General features: G+C 44.1%; 3 protein-coding genes across 3 annotated transcripts; all 3 read right to left on the minus strand.

Moving 5' to 3' along the window:
- On the minus strand, positions 1–1,931 carry LOC123139242 (uncharacterized). The gene is made up of 2 exons (XM_044559038.1): positions 1,439–1,931; positions 1–592 (listed from the first exon to the last, which is right to left on the minus strand). Exons 1-2 carry the CDS (start codon positions 1,929–1,931, stop codon positions 102–104), a joined length of 984 nt encoding a protein of 327 aa, XP_044414973.1. The 3' UTR covers positions 1–101.
- Positions 1,932–3,264: 1,333 nt separating this feature from the next.
- On the minus strand, positions 3,265–11,999 carry LOC123134179 (uncharacterized). The gene is made up of 6 exons (XM_044553479.1): positions 9,874–11,999; positions 9,205–9,373; positions 9,001–9,099; positions 8,498–8,760; positions 8,242–8,410; positions 3,265–3,546 (listed from the first exon to the last, which is right to left on the minus strand). Exons 1-5 carry the CDS (start codon positions 11,925–11,927, stop codon positions 8,242–8,244), a joined length of 2,754 nt encoding a protein of 917 aa, XP_044409414.1. The 5' UTR covers positions 11,928–11,999; the 3' UTR covers positions 3,265–3,546.
- A 1,120-nt stretch (positions 12,000–13,119) lies between these two features.
- On the minus strand, positions 13,120–17,011 carry LOC123139243 (uncharacterized). Its single transcript, XM_044559039.1, has 5 exons — positions 16,733–17,011; positions 14,442–14,630; positions 13,720–14,325; positions 13,477–13,614; positions 13,120–13,146 (listed from the first exon to the last, which is right to left on the minus strand). The coding sequence occupies exons 1-5, from the start codon at positions 17,009–17,011 to the stop codon at positions 13,120–13,122; spliced, it is 1,239 nt and encodes a 412-aa protein (XP_044414974.1).
- Positions 17,012–19,713: the final 2,702 nt, after the last annotated feature.

The following is a 19,713-nucleotide window of genomic DNA, read 5'->3' on the forward strand; positions in this document are numbered from 1 at the left end:
CAGTGGCAGAAGCAGGAAGGAGAAACACGGTGGCGGCAGCAGCAACGACAGAGGAGAGACCGTGTTGCAACGACATGGAAGAGAGATAGTAGAACCGGGCGCTACGCCAGCTGGGGGAGAGGACTTACCAGCACAGCGACGGTCTTGGTGCCTGCGATAGCACCGAAGGCCATCAGCGGCACGCTCGGGTGAGCCGGCGGCGACACACTGGGAATAGGCGGAAGAGCGCGCTCCAGACGCGCGGTGGCCGGCCGTGGGGTGCAGGCATGTGGCGTCCGCGGTGAACAGACTGCGGTGGCGATGGTGAACGTCCTGGCACTGCCGCAGCGGATCCCCATCGAGAGAGCAGAGGCGGTCGGCCGCGGTGGGATTTGGGCGCGGCAGCGTCGGCGGTGGAGCGCGCTTCTCCTTGAGGAGCTGGACGCCGGCAAGCTCCTCGCCTCTGGAGTAGGCGGTGTGGTCGCCAGAGAGCCTCGCAAGGGAATTCGCGTGGAGGCAGTCGGCCGCGGTGGAGGTTGGGCGCGGCAGCGTCGGCCGTGGTGGGCGACTCCCGATCCGTGATTGTAGGGATAGTAGTTCGAGTACTTCTCTCCTGGTGGAGTATGGTCAGTCATGAAAAATTACTAAGTGCACACGATAGAAGTAGTAGATCAATAAGGACTGTTAGATTAAGAATTGTGGGTCTAATTATGTGGTGCTGATTAGTCTGTGTGTTGTTGTGGGACTAATTACGGGGTGCCTCTAAAAAAGTTCTTGTTTGATTGTTTAATAGTAGTGAAGATCTCAAACATGCATCTTGTATTAGAAGACCGCCAAGAAGGGAAGCAAAATAAAGAAATTAAGCAGAGTATTATCTATGTAATCCTCCATAGCATATTTAAATCAAGCAAGCCACCTAACATAGCAAAGGATACCATTAAAAATAGCTACAAACAATCTCATCCGCCTTTCATTATAAGGATACAAGGCCGACATGTCTCCAAATTGCTGAGAAAAGGCTAAATAGTAATCTGAGATTCTGACCAGTAAGTTTACTGGCTCAAGCATCTAAGCCTAGACCATTACTTAACATGAATTACTGGCTAAGGGTAATCACGAATAGGCATACACAAAGGAGGATTACATGCGCGAAACCACATGTGCTATCATTTCATAGGCATACACACGAACACCTGCTGGGCTAGAACGAACATGGCAATGTATGTGACTGAAATCAGAAGACAACTGAAGAAGATTGTATCAAGCAAGATAAAAGATGCACCCCCAATTTAACTCACCTATGTTTGATCCATTTTGGCTAGCTCCAACGACAGTGGCAGAAGCAGGAAGGAGAAACACGGTGGCGGCAGCAGCAACGACAGAGGAGAGACCGTGTTGCAACGACATGGAAGAGAGATAGTAGAACCGGGCGCTACGCCAGCTGGGGGAGAGGACTTACCAGCACAGCGACGGTCTTGGTGCCTGCAATAGCACCGAAGGCCATCAGCGGCGCGCTCGGGTGAGCCGGCGGCGACACATTGGGAATAGGCGGAAGAGCGCGCTCCAGACGCGCGGTGGCCGGCCGTGGGGTGCAGGCATGTGGCGTCCGCGGTGAACAGACTGCGGTGGCGATGGTGAACGTCCTGGCACTGCCGCAGCGGATCCCCATCGAGAGAGCAGAGGCGGTCGGCCGCGGTGGGATTTGGGCGCGGCAGCGTCGGCGGTGGAGCGCGCTTCTCCTTGAGGAGCTGGACGCCGGCAAGCTCCTCGCCTCTGGAGTAGGCGGTGTGGTCGCCAGAGAGCCTCGCAAGGGAATTCGCGTGGAGGCAGTCGGCCGCGGTGGAGGTTGGGCGCGGCAGCGTCGGCCGTGGTGGGCGACTCCCGATCCGTGATTGTAGGGATAGTAGTTCGAGTACTTCTCTCCTGGTGGATGGTGGAGTATGGTCAGTCATGAAAAATTACTAAGTGCACACGATAGAAGTAGTAGATCAATAAGGACTGTTAGATTAAGAATTGTGGGTCTAATTATGTGGTGCTGATTAGTCTGTGTGTTGTTGTTGGACTAATTACGGGGTGTCTTTAAAAAAGTTCTTGTTTGATTGTTTAATAGTAATGAAGAAGATGAAGATGAAGATTTGCAAGAGCCAATTTTTCCCTTTTTCAATTGGACGCGTCTAGGGAGCAGCCGTGTGCTCTCTAGCGTTTCCTGGCGGCCTGCCCTGATAGGCCCCGAAAAGGTAAGTTCCTGTCCCCCCTCGATCAGAAAGGGGACGTTCCCCCGCGATCACAACCTGCTCCACCACCCCGACTCACGTGATTCTTTTCCATCCTACTTTTCTCCATCCCCACCTCTCCTCCCCTCCTATTCCCTTCCAGCCGTCCCAAAAGAGAGACATCTTCTTCTCCCCCAAGAAAGAGGCAAGGTTCATCCTGCTCAGATCTCAAAAGCTTCAAGCCTGCAATACGGACGGCGTCCATGAAACTGTTGATCTAAACACATCTAGAAGCATCAGAAGCAGGCAAGTTCAGAGGTAAAAAGTTGTAGATCTGCTCACCTTCCCCAAGCCCCAGCCCTCTCCAGCATCTTCTGTAGAAAAAAATGGAGCTGCTTCTTGATTTTCTCCATCTGTGTTTCGTCCTGTTTTCATATGAACGATTTTTAACCCTGTGTTGATTATTGAATCATCTGCCTGCTTCTGCTGATTGTAAGCATGTGTCAAGTAGAAAAAAAAGGATGAACATCATGGCTGATGGTTGATGGGTTGTAGAAAGTAACTTGCATCGTAACTTGTATGAAGTTAGGCAAAAAAAATATTGTCTGCAGCAACTTGCATTGTAAACCTAGGCAAAAAAATCATTGCTTGCATTATCAGCTTGTAAAAAAATGAACACTAGGCAAGTAATACTGTGAAAAACATGCAACTCATGGCTGATGGAAAAGCAACTTGGAATAAAGAGGTAGGCAAGAAAGCTATTGTGAAGAAGCAAGTGATGTATAAAAGCTAAAATCTACTACAAATGGTTTATCGTTGGTACTTTTATTCACCAGTGACAAAAAAAGTGAGGTTTAATTTACCTTTCCAATAAGGTGTAGGTTGCATGATCCTACAACAGTTGTTGTTGTTGTGATCTTGCAATTGGCGGGGAACAATGCGGGTGGATGCAACATATATTGCTATTTTGATCCTGCAAAAAAGAAATGGCAAAAGAAATTTCCTATAGAACTACTATAAAATGGATGTATCAGTTGCAGCACGAAGAAACAATTCACGACCTCGACAAACAGATTGCTTGGAAAAGCGACTACACAAAGACAGTGATAACCAAAGTTGCTCCCAGTACAAACTTTAAGAGAAAAACAAAGTACTGAACATAAAAAGGGACAAACATATGTTGCCCATGACTGCTGCTATTCTTAAGTTTTTTCTGACACAAAACATGCTGCTGCTCTCTCTGTTTTTTGGTGTGAAATCCATGCTGAAAACACTCCAAAAAAATGTCTATTCTCTGGCATCTAGCTTGCTTCCCCCTTGAGATCCTTGAAAACCATGCATATGTATGAGTTGCCTGCATTTTAAAATGATAAAAGGTTAGTAAAAATTATGATACAATCAAAAAATAGATGCTCAAAAGAAGATGCTGTCTTATCATTCAGTTTGTGATTTTCAGCAACAACAAAAAATGTTCTGTGTTGAAGTCATTCTTACAACAACAAAAAATGCTATCTTATCATTCAGTTGTGATTGCCTGGGTTTAGTTTCTTACTTGCTTGACATCAAACTAACTAGCTTTGGTTTTTCTGGTTTAAATGTTGCACAGGCTGTAAAAAAGATGATTGACCTAAATGAGGAACCAGATGATATGGATATTGGTGATCCAGTGAACTCTACACAACAGGCTGCTCAAAATCCTGAGTTAACCGGTGATTCTCCTACTCCTCATATAGTGCAAAATGCCACAGCTCCTGTGGCAAAAACAGTGGAGACAGATGAGCAAGCACCTGCAGCGCAAGAATCTGAGACTGATGGCCATACCCTTGATGGCACGGATGCCGCGGGTGATACAAGTGTGACTGTTGGTAATGGTTTGACAGGCTTTGGTGCTGAAAATGATGAAGAGGCTTGGTCACAACCGAAGGAGCCTCATGTGGGCATGAGGTTTGACACTTTGGAAGGCGCAAAAGAGCACTACAATGCATATGCCTTGCAGATTGGTTTTTCAATCAAAATGAATACTTCAAGGAAGGCTGTGAAAACTGGAGTGTTGATAAAACAACAGTTTGTTTGCAACAAGTTTCGAAAGCCTGAAGCTGATGACGGAGGGGCAGAAAAAATTCCTGTGCTGGATGATATCGTTGAGCAAACAAAAGATGATGATGAAGACGAGGATATTGTCTTTCTTGATGATGATAATAAAACCAAAAAGAGGAGCAAGAAGCGGAAGAGAGATAAAATAGTGCAAACTGGTTGCAAAGCTAAGATGGTTGTCAAACTGATAGATGGCAGATGGGAAGTGATATATTTTGTTGGCGAGCACAACCATCCACTAGTTGACAAACCAAGTTTGACTAAGTACTTGAGATCGCACCAAGGTATCCCACCAGAAGAAAAGGCATTCCTTACCCACCTACATAACTGCAACTTGACAACAGGTCTATAACCATATTACCCTTCTCTCCGACAATTTTAACTGCCCAGACTTGCCCAAGTATTGTATCCATCTTGCTTGCAGCATGTGTGTGATTTGCCAGACTAAGCACACAAACATGCTTGTTTTTTATGAAAAAAGGTCTGCTACCCATTAAAACTTGCCTTGTTTTTAAGTATTATTTGCCTGCTCTTGATCAGAAAACAAACGCGATGGGTCGTGCCTCTGTTGTCTTGTCTTTGTTGTGAAATGTGGTAGATGGACTTGCCTATAAATTGTCTGTTAGTTGCTCAATGTATATTTACTACCTGCCTACCTGCCTTTTGTGCAAATGCATGTTAGTACAAACCACAGCCCAAAAATAAGTTTGTCTGACTGGTTTTATGAAGCTTGTTCTTCTATTTCTTCTACCTGCCTACCTGCATGTTTGTTGTGTTAGTTGCTTGTACATTAGGATGAAAATGCCTAAAATATCCACCTGAGTTGACTGTTCTTAGTTGTGTTAGTTGGTGAAAGAAATCAAAATTGTTTTTTTGTACTGTTCTTAGGTAACAAGGGTTTGACCACCATTTTGACTTCATTTTGACTCCATTGAATGCAGGGCGCATGATGCACATCATGTCAGACTTCTATGGGACAGAGCTAATTGTGCCTTATGGAACTAAGCACATTACAAACCTGAAGACGGTCTTGAACAAGGATGCTACAAGAGAAGGCGACATGATAGAGACAGTAGCATATTTCAAAGATCAGCAAAGAGAAGATCCAGACTTTTTTTACAAGATAAAGTATGATGAAGAAGACAGAGTGGAGAATATTTTCTGGGTCGATGGTGCAGCAAGGAAGGCATACGTGGAAGCTTATCATGATTGCATCTCCTTTGACACAACATACATGACTAACATGTACAACATGCCCTTTGCGCCGTTTATTGGAATTAATAGACATGGGCAATCATTTATGTTGGGCTGTGGTTTCGTTAGGCAAGAGTTGGCTTCTAGTTTTGATTGGCTATTCGAAACCTTCCTTGAAGCAATGCATGGAGTAGCGCCAACCAACATCATAACCGACCAGGACATTGCAATGGCGCAGTCAATTAAGAAAATCTTCCCTACAAGTGTGCACCGCTGTTGTCGCTGGCATATTATGAAGAAAGCACAAGAGAAGCTTGGGCCATTGTTGGGACGAAACCCTGGCTTGTCTAAAGATTTCAACAATTGTGTTGACTTTAGCTTTACACCACAGGAGTTTGAGGCAGGTTGGTGTGAGCTGATGATGAAGTATGAGGCTATGACTGACTCCCACTTTGAGAATCTATACAAGTACCGAGAAACATGGGTGCCCTGTTACTTCAAGCATCAATTCTTCCCTTTCTTGCAGTCAACACAACGCAGTGAGGGGTTCAACGCTGTCCTTAAGCGTTATGTGAACCCACACAAGTCCATCTTGAACTTCGTGAAGCAATATCAGAAAATCCAAACACACATACTAGTTCGAGAGGGTGCGAAGGATTACAGGACAGGACATTTGCAAAGTGAAATGTGGTCATCTTACCCAATTGAAAAGCAAGCCTACAATTCATACACTAGAGACTTGTACGAGAAATTCCGCGATGAATTTCAGTTGACTACAAGGTACAACGTGCGACCCCACGGTGAACACTTGTATGAGCTTTACCCCAATCAAGAATGGGTTGCTAAGTATGGTTCTAGGAGCTATTTTGTGACTGTTGAAACTAGTGCTGGAGACTACAGATGTGAGTGTTGCAAGTTTCATAGGGATGGGATGCTTTGCTGCCATATATTGAAGGTTTTCAACCATCTTGGGGTTGATGAAATCCCAACGCAGTACATCAAAAGAAGATGGACACCTCTAGCAATCACGGATGCACCGCCTGCTGTTGAGGATAAGCCTGATGAGTTGCCGGAACAATCGAAGAAAGAACTCCGTCATGCAAACTTGATGATGGACTTTGGTGGACTTGCTAAGGTTGCTAGTGCATCGGATGCTGCGACAAATATTGTAAAGAAGCATATGCGTGGAGCGCGTCACGAAATAAAGAATCTCAGCCTGTCAAGGAAAAAGAAAACAGCAGCCCCTCCCAGTGGACCGACTGGTGGGCCACCGCCATCAGCTGGTGGTCCTGTGCCACCAATGACAAATGCTTCAGCGAGTAGTGGCAACGCACCACCACAAGCTGCGCAAGCCCCTGCTAGTGCTAGGCAGCGTCAAACTATTTCTGCCCAACAGCCAAAAAATGCAACATCACTACCTACAAACAGTATGGGGCAGGGTGTGCATCCACACACAGCAGTTGGGGGTGCGCCAGTGCACAAGGGGTCTGCGGTGCCAAGCTCGTTCGCTGCAGGGCAACAGTTAGGATTTGTACCTCAGAGTATGGGATCTGCGCCACAAACCAGGGGGCCTGCACCACAACTGTTGGCGACTCCGACCCTAAACAGTGGGCCTGGCCAAAAACTGAGGGGGGCTCCGCGACAACTGTTCAGACCTGGAACACTAACCATAGAGCCTGAACCAACAACGATGAGGGCTCCCCAAACAACCTACTGGCCTGCACTACCACTTAGGGGGGATGCACCACCATCCATGGTTACTACACGAGCAGACATGAGTCGTCTTACAAATGCTGGCCTTGCAGCATTCCCTACAGATTCTGCAACAATTGCTTGTGCTTCTGGGCTGTATATAACTTCTACTACTGTGCAACAAGCACATGTTGCCCCAGTCTCATCTTCTTTGGCGCAACCTCCTGGTGGACATGCACGCCAACCACTCAACATGGAATCCCTACGTGCAGCTGTTGCAGCAGCGCAAGGTGGTTCTACTACACCTGACACCCGAGTTCCTAGAGACCCCCCAAAATCGACTACAAAAGGGAGAACGAAGTCGAAAAGGTTGCAATCAGCACTCGAGCTGCATCCGAAGAGGAAGAACAAGTGCAGTTACTGTGGGTCTTACAACCACAACAGTGCACTGTGCCCCACAAGATTGGCGTGATGAACACCACAGGAATGCGGGAACACAGATGGAGTTTCGATTATGAAAGACAAAAAAATGAGCAATTACTAGATGCCCGATGATATGTTTACCCTCATTTGAATTACTGTCTTTCATGCAAAAAAGACAACTTGCTTTTTAAGCCTGTAAGGTTCAAAAGTGCTCTGGATAACTATATTAGTACAATGGATTGCGTGATTATTATGTTTAGATTGCCTGGTACTACAGTTAAACAGATTGGTGTTAAATATGGGTGTTCCATGACTACATTTCACCGTGGAAAAAAGTAGGCAAATTCTGTTTTGGTGTTATTGCAAGTTACAGAATGGTTTCAGGCAACTCCTTGATTGTTCAAAAAATATGGGTGTTCCATGACTACATTTCACCATTGAAAGGTAGGCAAATTCTGTTTGGTGTTGTTGCAAGTTACAGAATGGTTTCAGGCAACTCCTTGAATGTTCAAAAAATTACATATGACTTCTGGAAAAAGGGCGATGATGAAAATATTATTCATGTAAAAATAATGCTGGCAAACTTCAGTTTGTACGCGAGCAAAAAGAAAAAGTCAGTAAAAAACATGAATGGAAAATAACTGACCTAAGCTAACTTCAATACAGCTTCCCATGGAGCCTTGTTGCGCTTGGTGTTAACCCACGTGTTTGTCAACTGCTTCCTGATATTTTGAACATCCTCTGCTGTAAATCTTGGAACGTTCCTTCCTTCCCACCCATTTGCAATTGAGAGAGCAAAAATGCCGCAGTCATATCTATAGAGAATGTTTCAGGTCAGCTATGAAACAAGTATGAATTTGTTAGGAATTTGTTTTGCAGTTTGTCTGGGAATTGATGCTTACTTGTTAGTTTGTTTTGGCACATCAATGTTTCTTAGTGTGAAGTCATCTAATGAGATGTGAGACTTCGGATAGTGCTCTTCCCACAGAGCCCGAAAACTAGCAACCATAGTCCTTGCGCAGACATCTAGAGTCTTGTCCTGAAGTGTCCTCCATGAATCAAGCACCTCGAACCTTCGATCCCTTATATTCACGTTGAAGACCCAATAATGGTTGCCTGAAACCTTCTTTGACTTGTCGATATTCTCTAACACAATAAACATTATCTGTGGGAAAAAGTGCAGAAAACAAAAGCTGAGGGTAAGAACATAGTCTGTAGGCAACTTGAAGAGATATGGAAAGCATGTAAAAGTTTTCTCATGCTATGAGGAAAAGCTAATTGTGATTCTGCACTCTGGCAACTTTCATGCATGTCCTGAAAACTAGTACTCTGCTATTCACATGCGGGTGGAAAAAAGGAATGGGAGAAGAGTACTATAGTGGAAATTCGAGAAACATGGACTTACCATGTCTTTCCGGTCCAGGTGATTTGATTTCTTGAATCGGGAAATAATCTCTTGGCTGTTGATATCATTGGAGAGGAAAGTCATCTGCAGCATCCTTGTCTATAACACAAAAAGGGACAAGGTGGTTAGAAATGACCAAGTAGGAACCAAGTACAAAAAAATGCAGAACCTGAAGTAATAATGACTCCTAGTCCTTTTTCTTACCGAGAACCTCAGGGGCATGACAACCTTCTTGGAGTCTGCAGGCAAATTCATCATTATGGACAGTATGCCAATTTCCATTACATGTGTCAAGACATATCCTTCTTTTTTCATAGAGTTTGCAAGCTCCCTCACCGACACATCATATCCATTGTAGTCAATTACCTTCGGGCTGCAATAAAAAACGAGAAACCGAAAAAGGACAACCATGAGAAAAAAGTAACCAAGTTGCCTGCTGCTGTACTTTTGATTGCCTAGAAATAGATCCTGTTTTGCCTAAGGAACATAAACTTGGGGTTGTAACAATTTGCAATGAATTCTTTCTACCTAAAAGTGCATGTCTAGTTAGCACCCAAGTTGCCTGCTGCTGTACTTTTGATTGCCTATAAATAGATCCTGTTTTGCCTAAGGAACATAAACTTGGGGTTGTGACAATTTGCAATGAATTCTTTCTACCTAAAAAGTGCATGTCTAGTTAGCATATATAAGGCATGGGAAAAATGTGTTAATGCCTGAAAGTGCATTCTGGTTAGCATGTATTCTTCATGGGGTGATTTTTTGCCTGCTTGTTTTACTTCTGTTTGCCTATGAATTCAGCCTGAATTGCCTGAATGGTGCATTTTAATTGCCTAGAAAAAACATGTAAAAAATGCCTCATAAAAAATTTCATACCTAGTATCTACATCTGGTGATTCTTCTTCATTCAATCTCCCGTGCAGAATAACCGATGCATACAGCCTGCTTACTTCAGGTTTGCATATGTACACTTTCCTCTCATTATAGTCCAAGAATGGTGACCTCTTGCAAGGAGGTGGCTTGATAATCCTTCTCTCAAATTGTTGTGGGACCATCTTTCCTGAGCTGCTGCTGCTATAAATATTACTGCCTGATCCCACTACTACTTGGTTGTGGGTAACTTTTTCAGGTGTCTGGTAAATGTTCCCAACTATGCCTTCAAGATCCACAACATGATCGTCATCAATTATTTCAATGAGTGGCTCCTTGGGTACTTGATACTGCAGGGACTCATGCTCACACTTCATAGCCTGTTCTTCTGCATGTGCATACCCTTCATCTATGCCTTCGAGATTACCAACTTTTTCATCTTCAATAATTTCAATGACTGGCTCCTTGGTTACTTGGCACTGCGATGACTCATGGTCAGCCAATGCATTTTCTCTGGCATCTCGATCTGCTCCATCATCTACATGTGCTGTAGGAAAATCGTATTTGAAAATATCAAAACTTGGAGCTGGGCAGTATTCACTAACAAAGACATTTGAGCTTTCACTTCTGCTATGCTGAAACTGTTGTCCATCCATCTCTGCTGGAATATGAATTGCTGACTTGCTTTGCAGATCGTTGGTAGATGGGGGAACGCACCTTGCCAAGAGCTCACTGACATCTAGCACATTTATTTCCAGTGGACTGACCGCCTTGTTAGCATAACTAAATTTGATATCCTTCAGCTGCGGATGGGGAGGTGATTGGGCAACTGTAGGAATAAAAGCAGGCAACTTGCCCTGAACTTTTAGCAACTTTGCTTCCGAACTTGGTTTAATGTTGCCGCCGATGACATCTTCCATCCCTCCAACCCCTGTGATTGACACTGGAGGTATGTTCTCCTGACCTGCATATAATGGTACAGCCTGTTGTGATGCTTTGTAATGAAACAATTTGCCCCTCTGGATGTCATTGGCTGATTGCATCCCATTCCCTAGAACAAGATTTTGTGCTTGACCATTTAGACTGCTTAGTGGTTGCCTCCCACTACGGTTTGTACTAGGGACTGCTCTGCTTACTTGCAATGATGCATCCTGTTTCATTTGAGTTGCTCCTCCTGCTGTGGGTTGAATTGATGCATGTGCAATACTTGCCTGAAAATCAGATGAACTTGCTTCCTCCCTAGGATGACTTGCTAGAATTTGTGAGGCACTTGGTTCTTGTTTTGAAACAGTCCCTGGTGAAACTGCAACATTTGTATCTTTGCCACTGGTGAGATCTGCATGTCGTGCTGTTGAGCTTGATGCTGTATTGGTTTCAAGCTGGTTCTTGTGAGTGCTAGAACTTGCCTCTTTTGCATGATGTAATGCCTGATGTTGCAACTGAAAAGGCCCAGATTTCTTCATGGCTGACTTTGTTTCCTTTCCACCTTGCAGTTCTTGAACATTTTGGGCACGCATAGCTCGCAGTTCCTCCACTGTCTCTGTCAACACCGTTGGCTCTGATACGAAACTCACACTCTTTTTCTTCTTTGGTGTTGGAAGTGGTGGTACACCAACTTCCTTGGGTTCATGTGGAGCCCCTATCTCCCTCATGATTTTCTTGCGAATCCACTTGGGGCAGACATCCTCAAGATTGAATGCCATCCCCAGTTCCATTTCTTCTTTTCTCAATAGCTCTTGGAACATTTTGCTCGCTAGCACTGCAATAGGCTGCTCGTCGAGATCCAACATTTCTTTCACTTCAAACATGCGGATGCGTGGCATTTTGCAGTAACTTTCCTCGTCCATCATAACAACATCTCTCACAGAGATGCTAACTGCCTCGTCAAGCCCCTTTGGCTTCATATCCTTTTTCTCTTCGAGTAAATATTGAAGTGTGGATTGCTCGTCATCAGTCTCTGTTTCCTCACCTGCAGAATCCTCGTTCCCTCCATTGTTTCCGCCATTGCCACTGTTGCCACCAGAATTGTTGTCATCCTGGTCTTCCTCATCACCCTGCATATCATCGTCCCCCGTGTCTTTGTCATTGTCGTTGTCATTGTCTTCGCTTTCTTCATCATCATCGTCTTCCTTTTCTTCATCCTCATCTTTTTTTCTTCCTCCTCCTCTTCGTCCTCCTTATCCTCCTTGCTTTCATCCATTACTGCTCCCCTCTCCTGAAAAGTTGCTTCTCCCTCCTCGTTGTCGTTGCATCCAGCTTTTTGAACTACAAAGTCGTCACCATCATCATTGCTTGAGTGGCCGTCGTTGTCACTTTCATCACCCCCTTTGTCCCAGTCACTTTCGTCACTGCCACTTGCATCTTCCTCACTGTCAGTTTTGAACGAGTCTTCTTCACTCGATAAGCTTTCTCTCACAGCTGGAGCTTGTTTGGATCTCCTAGTAGGTTCTTGCCTCCTCTTTTCCACATGAACAGCCTCTGATCTGCTTGTCCCCTCTTGCGCATCATCTATCCCCCCAATACCAGAAACAAGCTTCCCAACTGCATGTGAAATAGTTGAACACATTTCGTGCACCATACGTGTCAGCTTCTTTTGTTTCTGCAAACAACAGGAAAGTAGAAAAAATGGATGAACATGATAAGTCTTGACAATATGTTGGTTTGAGATTAAAAATGGAAAAACTAGTGAGCATAACAGGCACTTGATAACTTACATTTTGTCATATGACTCAGGTAATCTTGCTGCTACAAATTTTGTGACGTGGTCCATGCTACCAAACAAGCTATCATCCGCACACCGTGAGAACTCAGTCTTCAGCTGCTCGTTGGGTTGGCAAAAAAAACAATAAAGGATGGGATAAAAGGAATTAGTGAATTCTGGCACTGGCTTGACAACAGAAAAAAAAGAAACCGTAAAATGCTCGTGAGAGTGCTTTGATTTAACTGCCATTTTTAGTTAGAAAACTAGCCTATCATGTTGCCAAGTTTACAGAAAAACAAATGCATGCTTTAACCCAAGTCAAGCACTGTGGCATCATTTTTGCCTAAATTTCCTTATCATGTGTGGATGGGGTTTCTAGCATGTAGAATCGCTTAGTTTTTCAGTATATAACTTAGCAGGACTATATCAATTATAGGAAACCATCAAGTTGCCATAAAAAACTATGAGCTTGCTAATGTTTAGTGTGCAACTTGCTATGGTGAAATTATTGGATTTGCCTATTTTTTCTTAAAAAATTTAGACATCAGCTGCTATAACTGCCCCAGCAAAAATCCTACCTGTTGCAGGCAGTTGCAAACAAGGGTAAACAAAATGAGTAGAAAACTACAAAGTTGGTTCATGAAGTACTTTTGAACTTGCTACTGTCCAATATACAAATTGCTACGGGCAATGTGTTGGACTTGCCTACTTGTTGACAAAATCTTATACATCAGCTACAAAATAGTGACAAGATAACAAAAAAAATGACCACAAAAACTTTGTACTTGTTTGGACCTTATAATTCAATTGCCTCCTCTATGAGAAGCTAGATTTGCCTAACCTTATGCCTTTTAAAGCAAATAAAATTCAATTACTGAATACAGATGTGATGACAAAAAATAGCTTACCCGCAGTTTCCCATATTCCCCGGGAGCTTTCCTGTCCTTCTTGATAACTCTTGCCATCAAATCTGAATTCCAAACTGAAACCCTTGGTACCAAGCTGGGAATTGGTTCATCAACATCCAAAGAGTCTAGATACAGCAACTGAGTTCCGGATAAGAAAAACATAAAGTTTGAGTTATGATATGATTTTTAAGAAAACATAGAGCACATAGGAAACATACAGATTCAAAAGGTAGGTGGACTTACTACGAGGTGGAAAACACAGCAACAAACGGCCTTCTTGGCACGACCTGATTTGAATGCTAGCTTTAGTTGATCAACCACAAACTGGCATATGTTGGTTTCAGTTATTCCATTTACATCCATGACCGCAGGGAAGCTTTTTGGTGAAATGCTTAAACTTGTAGATGGTGCAAGGAAGCAAGAGAAGACAAGAGACAACCATGCGCGTAGGAAGTCGTCATCGTGAGCTCCTGCCATATCTTTGATCATCTTGCACCATGCTGTGAGAGATGGTGAATTCTTTGAAGTGATATTGTAAATCCTGAACATTGCCTTTGTGATCTCAGGGCGGTTTTCGTAACAGACTTTTCTCCCCCTATTTGGCAAACCCCATATCCTCCGAACACTCGCAGCATCTACTGGAATCTTCCCCCTCTCTGGAATAACTATCTGTGACATCTCTGGATCATAATGCTTCATTATCCATTGACTAAGATCGCCAGGCATGCTGTTCGCTGCAAGGTCCAGCAGGCCTCCAAACTCTTTTCCAATAATAACACCTTTTTGATTAGAAACCAACTCTTTATTCAATTTGAACAGCCTTGCAGGCGATGCCCTATTCCTACGACCCTATGGGAAAATAGTTTGAAAAACAGAAGAAACAAAAATCAACAAAAATGGAATATGCAAAGCAATTTAGACACCACTACTAGGCAATTGTTTCAATAAGGTGAAGCAGAAAATACCTCGTTTCCTTCGGTTTTCTGCCGCTTTGGATTTGGTGGCTTATCCACACCACCGCTTTTGTCACTCACATTTTCAGCATCTCCGGGAAGACTCTCATTACTCACAATATCATCAGGGCGCTTCCCTCGGCAGATAATTGCCTTACTCCTCTGGCGCTTGTACCCAACTAACGGTTCACTGCTTTGAGCCTGAGAAATGAAGATAAACACATAAGTAACAATCCATAACATGAAGTTATGAAAAAATAAACCAAGAATGAAGATAAGGAAAAAGGTAGAATGTTTCGAAAATGATTTAATGAATTCTGCACACCTCCATCCTACGGGTTTCAGTTGCATGAGATGCGCCATCAACAGAATCCAATGCAGGGGGGCATCCTGTATGCCTTTTTTGCTTGCCCCCGACATGTTTTCGTGCTGCACGTAAAAAAGAACATCATCACACATGAAAAAAAGGAGTAAAAAAACTGCAAATTTCCTAGTGTTCAGCCTAGTCATGTAAACACAGAATGACACACATAAAATGCATGATCACATTAAAAAAACAAAACTAAAAAACTGATGCAAAAGTGTCAGGCAAACTCATACAGAAAGAAAACATGACATGCTGGCAAAACGGGTAGTCATATAAGGCAACTAGAACTAAAACTAAAGCTGAATTTATTTCTGTTTTGCTATATAAAGTTGGACTAAAGTGTAAAGAAAAACTGAAGCACATCAGACACACTGTTTTTTCAGATCAAGCAACTTGCACCAATGTCGTTTAAAAATTGACACCAATAAACTAGTTCCCTCTATTCTACATCTACCCATGGCCTTATCGCGGGTTGCTTGATCTGAAAGTATTGTTCACACATATAAGAGATAGGAACATATGGACAGACAACATACTACAATGACCCTAATTCAGGTTTTGATACCAACATACAGGTTTTTTCCTGATGCCCAAATACTTCATTGAGCAACTTCTGGCAACATATTGAGCAAGTCATTCACCGCAGTGAAGCAAAAAACGAACAAAAAACTACAGAACTTCTGTATGGGCAACTTCAGGAAACATATTGAGCAAGTCGCTCGCAAAACTAGAGCAACTTGACAAAAAAAAGGGGACAAACTACAGAGTTTCAGTGTGGGCAACTTTTGCACCATACTGAGCAATTCGCTCTCAACACTATGGCAACAGTACAGCAACACTACAGAAAATGTGAACAAAAACTAAACTACCTCTGTGATAAGCATCCCAAACAACACTTCACCTTCAACCCAGCATCCCAAAAAACATCCGACAAACTGGCTTCAAACCACCTACATCCAACCAGTAGTGGAATCACCTTGCCAAACAATCCCAAACGTCCACTATCTACTCGTCAACTATCTACTCGTCAATTTCGAGACAAGGGCAACAAGCGCAAACGAAAAACGAGGCCAGATCTCCTTACCAAACGATTGCGAAGCAGGGAGATGGTCGTCCTATACGCGACCCTGACCTCTGCGCGAACGGCACGGCGCTCGCAGCGGCCGTTCCTCCCCTGTCGACGACTTGTACTCCGACGACCGTGAGCGGCGCCGCAGCACAGCCTACTTCTCCTCTTCCGGGAACAGGGAACGCAACAGAAGCACCTGGTGCCCGTGCGCCGCTGGCTACCTCCCCCTTGCCGGTAAACTCAGCCCGCACCTGGAGGCCGCACGCGCCGCTGGCTATCGTCCCCCTCGCCAGGAACCGCCGCCCGCACCTGGTCGCCGCGCGCCGCTGGCTACCTCTCCTTCGCCGTGAATGGCCGCCCGCAACTGGCCGTCGCGCGGTGCTGGCTACCTCCCCTTCGCCGTGAATAGCTCCACCCCGGCGGGACGAACGGTGGCGGATTTGGGGCAGGGGCAGGAGAGATTGCGGGATTTGGGGCGGAGTGGGTGAACAGTTTCGAAAATGAGGGGAGACGGACGCGAGAGGAGAGGAAGTGGTGGGACCCGGAACCGACGCTCCCACCCAACGGGAGACGGGCCGACCAAGTGAAACGCGCGAGCGAGGAAAAACAGACAACGGCGCACCTGGTGGGCGTGATCGCGATCGGACGGTGCAGAGACGTGTGCGCTCAAGTGCGCTAACGAGCACAGCTGCACTTTTTAGGATTTGGGTTTTCAATTAGTAGAACATCATCAGGTAGTGGCCAAATCATGCGCAGACCATCCCGGACTTGCCGAGCATGCATGCATGTGATAAGAGCATGAAAGCTACTCTCTTCCTCCTTGCCGCAGACCGGACAGGAGCTACGCGCAGGAATATGGTGTTGTACCTTGCACAAGTTAGTAGCTAACGCCCCACTCGCCGTCTTCCACGCCAAGATGCGCATCTTGAGCGGGACCTGAGATTTCCAAATATAATTCCAGATTGTCCGATTGCCGTCCGGTCTACTACTGCTAGCACCCCCAGCGTGAATATCATCATGTGATTCAGTAGCTAGCTTGTACGCCGACTTGACCGTAAAATTACCACGAGGCTCAGGAGACCAGCCAATGAAGTCATGCCTATTCCTTGGAGAAGTACGGATTTTCAGAATTTCTACAACATCCATCGGCCAAAAGTGCTCGTGGATCCGATCCACAATCCAGGCTCCATTGGTGTTCAAAAAACCCGACACTCGGTTAAACCGACAGTTCCTCTTAGGGGTAATAGGCCGAAAGTCATACCGTCGAGGGATTCATGGATCTCTCCATGTTCTCACCGAATTACCATCCCCAATTCTCCATATAATTCCCCTCTTCACCAGCTCTAGTCTATGCATAATACCTTTCCAAACCGCAGACGAATTTCCAGTAAAAACTGTATCCAACAGACTGCCATGAGGATAGTATCCAGCTTTTAATAGTCGAGCACAAAGACTATCAAGGAACTCTAATAATCTCCAAGCTTGCTTTGCAATCAAGGCCTGGTTAAACGCACGCATGTCTCTGAAGCCCATGCCATCCTTACTCTTAGGCAGCCTTAGTTTGTCCCAACTCAGCCAAGCCATCTTCCTTTTACCTCTTTCAACTCCCCACCAATTCTGTCTCATCAATTTGGTAAGATCATCACAAACCGATGCAGGTAAGCGGAAAACACTCATAACGTAAGTCGGTATTGCATGTGCCACCGATTTAATTAATATTTCCTTGTTACCAGAGGACATAAATTGCTCACTCCAATCAACTAGTCTCTTCTTTACTCTTTCTTGAGTAGTTTCAAACCTACCCTTATGCATTCTCCCTTCCGGAACCGGTAACCCTAGGTATTTGGGTTCAAAAGCTTCACTTGTTATCTTTAGAATACGTTTAACCTCCACAGACACCACCTCACTGCAATTACCAGAGAAAAGGATGGAACACTTCGAAGGGTTTATGAGTTGACTCGTAGCTCGTGCATAAGTGCTCAACAAACCTTTTACAATAGTTGCTTGTTGCACAGTGGTGTGAAAGAACAACAATGAATCATCTGCGAATAACAAGTGAGATATCATAGGTGCCCGCCGACAAACTTTCACTCCTTCCAACCCCTCCTCCGAAATAGCCTTGTTGACCAACAAAGACAATGCATCAGCAACAAAGAGGAAAAGAAACGGAGACAAGGGATCACCTTGTCGGAGGCCGCGTGAGGGGATGAAGGACTCCAATAATTTTCCATTCAGCTTCACTGAATATTTTACCGACGTCACACATACCATAATCCAAAAAATCCACTGCTGTGAGAAACCCCATTTACGTAGAGCCTTCTCAAGGAAAAAAACCAGTCCACTCGGTCGTACGCTTTTGATAGGTCAAGTTTGTAAGCACAACAAGCCGGTGAACTGGCTCCAACCGACTGGATGAATTCCAAGCATTCAAATGCTATGATAGAATTATCTGTAGTGAGCCTCCCTGGAATAAATGCACTCCGATTTTCCGAAATAAGTTCAGACATAATATGGCGTAGTCGGTTAACCAAACATTTTGACATAATCTTATAAATCACATTACACAGACTAATCGGTCTAAAATCCTTTAGTTCTTTTGGGAATTGAACTTTAGGGATCAAGATGATAGCTGTGTCGTTAACACTATCTCTTTTCTCATTAACTCGTTGCCACATAAGTAAATTTGCTCAGTTGGACTCGATGTTAATACTGTAGTTACTCCCACTGTGGCTAGTTTTTTTTTGAAGTTACTCCAATCTGTGATCTTTTTTTATCATGATTTTAACTAATAAATTATAAGTTATATATAACAAAAGTAATATAGTTGGAAACTACATTCAAATATGAATTCATTAAAATAATATTTGATGACATGCATTTACATTTTGCTAGTCAAGTATGTAGTCAAACTTTAACCCAAACATCAAGAGGAACTAATAAATCAGGATGGAGGTAGTATTTTATAGTGAGGAGTAATGTATGTATGGTGTCATGCAACACTATACTTAGACCGGCCACAATGGGAGTAACTTCGAGAGTAACACCGGGTCCAACTCAGCAAATTTGCCTATGTGCCAATGAGTTAATGAGGAGAAATGTAAATTGAGTAACTTGGCTAGTTACTTATTCTATGAATAACATCACACATACCAACACAAAATGAGTTTATAATTAACCTAATAAATGAAGCTTTGCATGACACTATACATGTGTTACTACTCCCACCGCCTAGGTGTATAAGTCACTTTATGAAAACCAAATAATCCCAAAACACTTAGGTGTATAATACATGTGGTCAGCCCCACGAGATCGGATTGACCACCGTCGCTTCAATAGGGACACGCCGACTGAGAAGCATAGTCAGGTCGGTTTGCGTTAAGGTGAGGCACCACCGGGTCGTAACACCATCAATAGTGGCGGAGGCAGGGGGGACCAGTAGGGGCCCTGCCCCCCCCCCCTAATACAACTGATTTAAGCTTAATATACATCTGAACAAATGATTATTTGCTAAGAAAATGGTGTATTATGGTGGATTGGCCCTCCCTGACAAGGCTCGGCAGCACTCGGTCCTCCTCATTCTTTTTTCCTGGCTCCGCCACTGACCATCAATAGCCCTTGAACTGTCTTTGATCTAGCTGCTTCCTGGTCGGGACAATCTGTTGATGATATAGGATACTTGCATGTTGAGATAAATAAGTTAGCGAAAATCACTCTCTTAAGTATAGAATAATATGGGATACTTGATGTTTATTAAAATATTAAACATTTTTAGAACATAAAAATGCGCATGATTGTATATACAATTTTGAACGTCCGTGTAATGCTTTGTACGGCTATTAGTATGTCAA

The sequence above is a fragment of the Triticum aestivum genome, chromosome 6B (assembly GCF_018294505.1).
Source record: "Triticum aestivum cultivar Chinese Spring chromosome 6B, IWGSC CS RefSeq v2.1, whole genome shotgun sequence".
Lineage (NCBI taxonomy): Eukaryota > Viridiplantae > Streptophyta > Magnoliopsida > Poales > Poaceae > Triticum > Triticum aestivum.

Excerpts from the sequence above, each read along its gene's own strand:
- LOC123139243 (XM_044559039.1), bottom strand. The coding sequence starts at position 17,011 with ATGGATGTTGTAGAAATTCTGAAAATCCGTACTTCTCCAAGGAATAGG. Across the intron at positions 13,615-13,719 it reads GCTGTGTTTTCCACCTCGTA|TTGCTGTATCTAGACTCTTT; the intron begins GTAAGTCCACCT and ends TCCGGAACTCAG. Across the intron at positions 13,147-13,476 it reads GGGAATATGGGAAACTGCGG|GTAGGATTTTTGCTGGGGCA; the intron begins GTAAGCTATTTT and ends TGCCTGCAACAG.
- LOC123134179 (XM_044553479.1), bottom strand. The coding sequence starts at position 11,927 with ATGCAGGGTGATGAGGAAGACCAGGATGACAACAATTCTGGTGGCAAC. Across the intron at positions 9,100-9,204 it reads TCATGCCCCTGAGGTTCTCG|ACAAGGATGCTGCAGATGAC; the intron begins GTAAGAAAAAGG and ends TTTGTGTTATAG. Across the intron at positions 8,761-9,000 it reads ACCTGGACCGGAAAGACATG|ATAATGTTTATTGTGTTAGA; the intron begins GTAAGTCCATGT and ends TTTTTCCCACAG.
- LOC123139242 (XM_044559038.1), bottom strand. The coding sequence starts at position 1,931 with ATGACTGACCATACTCCACCATCCACCAGGAGAGAAGTACTCGAACTA. Across the intron at positions 593-1,438 it reads CCAAGACCGTCGCTGTGCTG|GAGAGAAGTACTCGAACTAC; the intron begins GTAAGTCCTCTC and ends ATACTCCACCAG.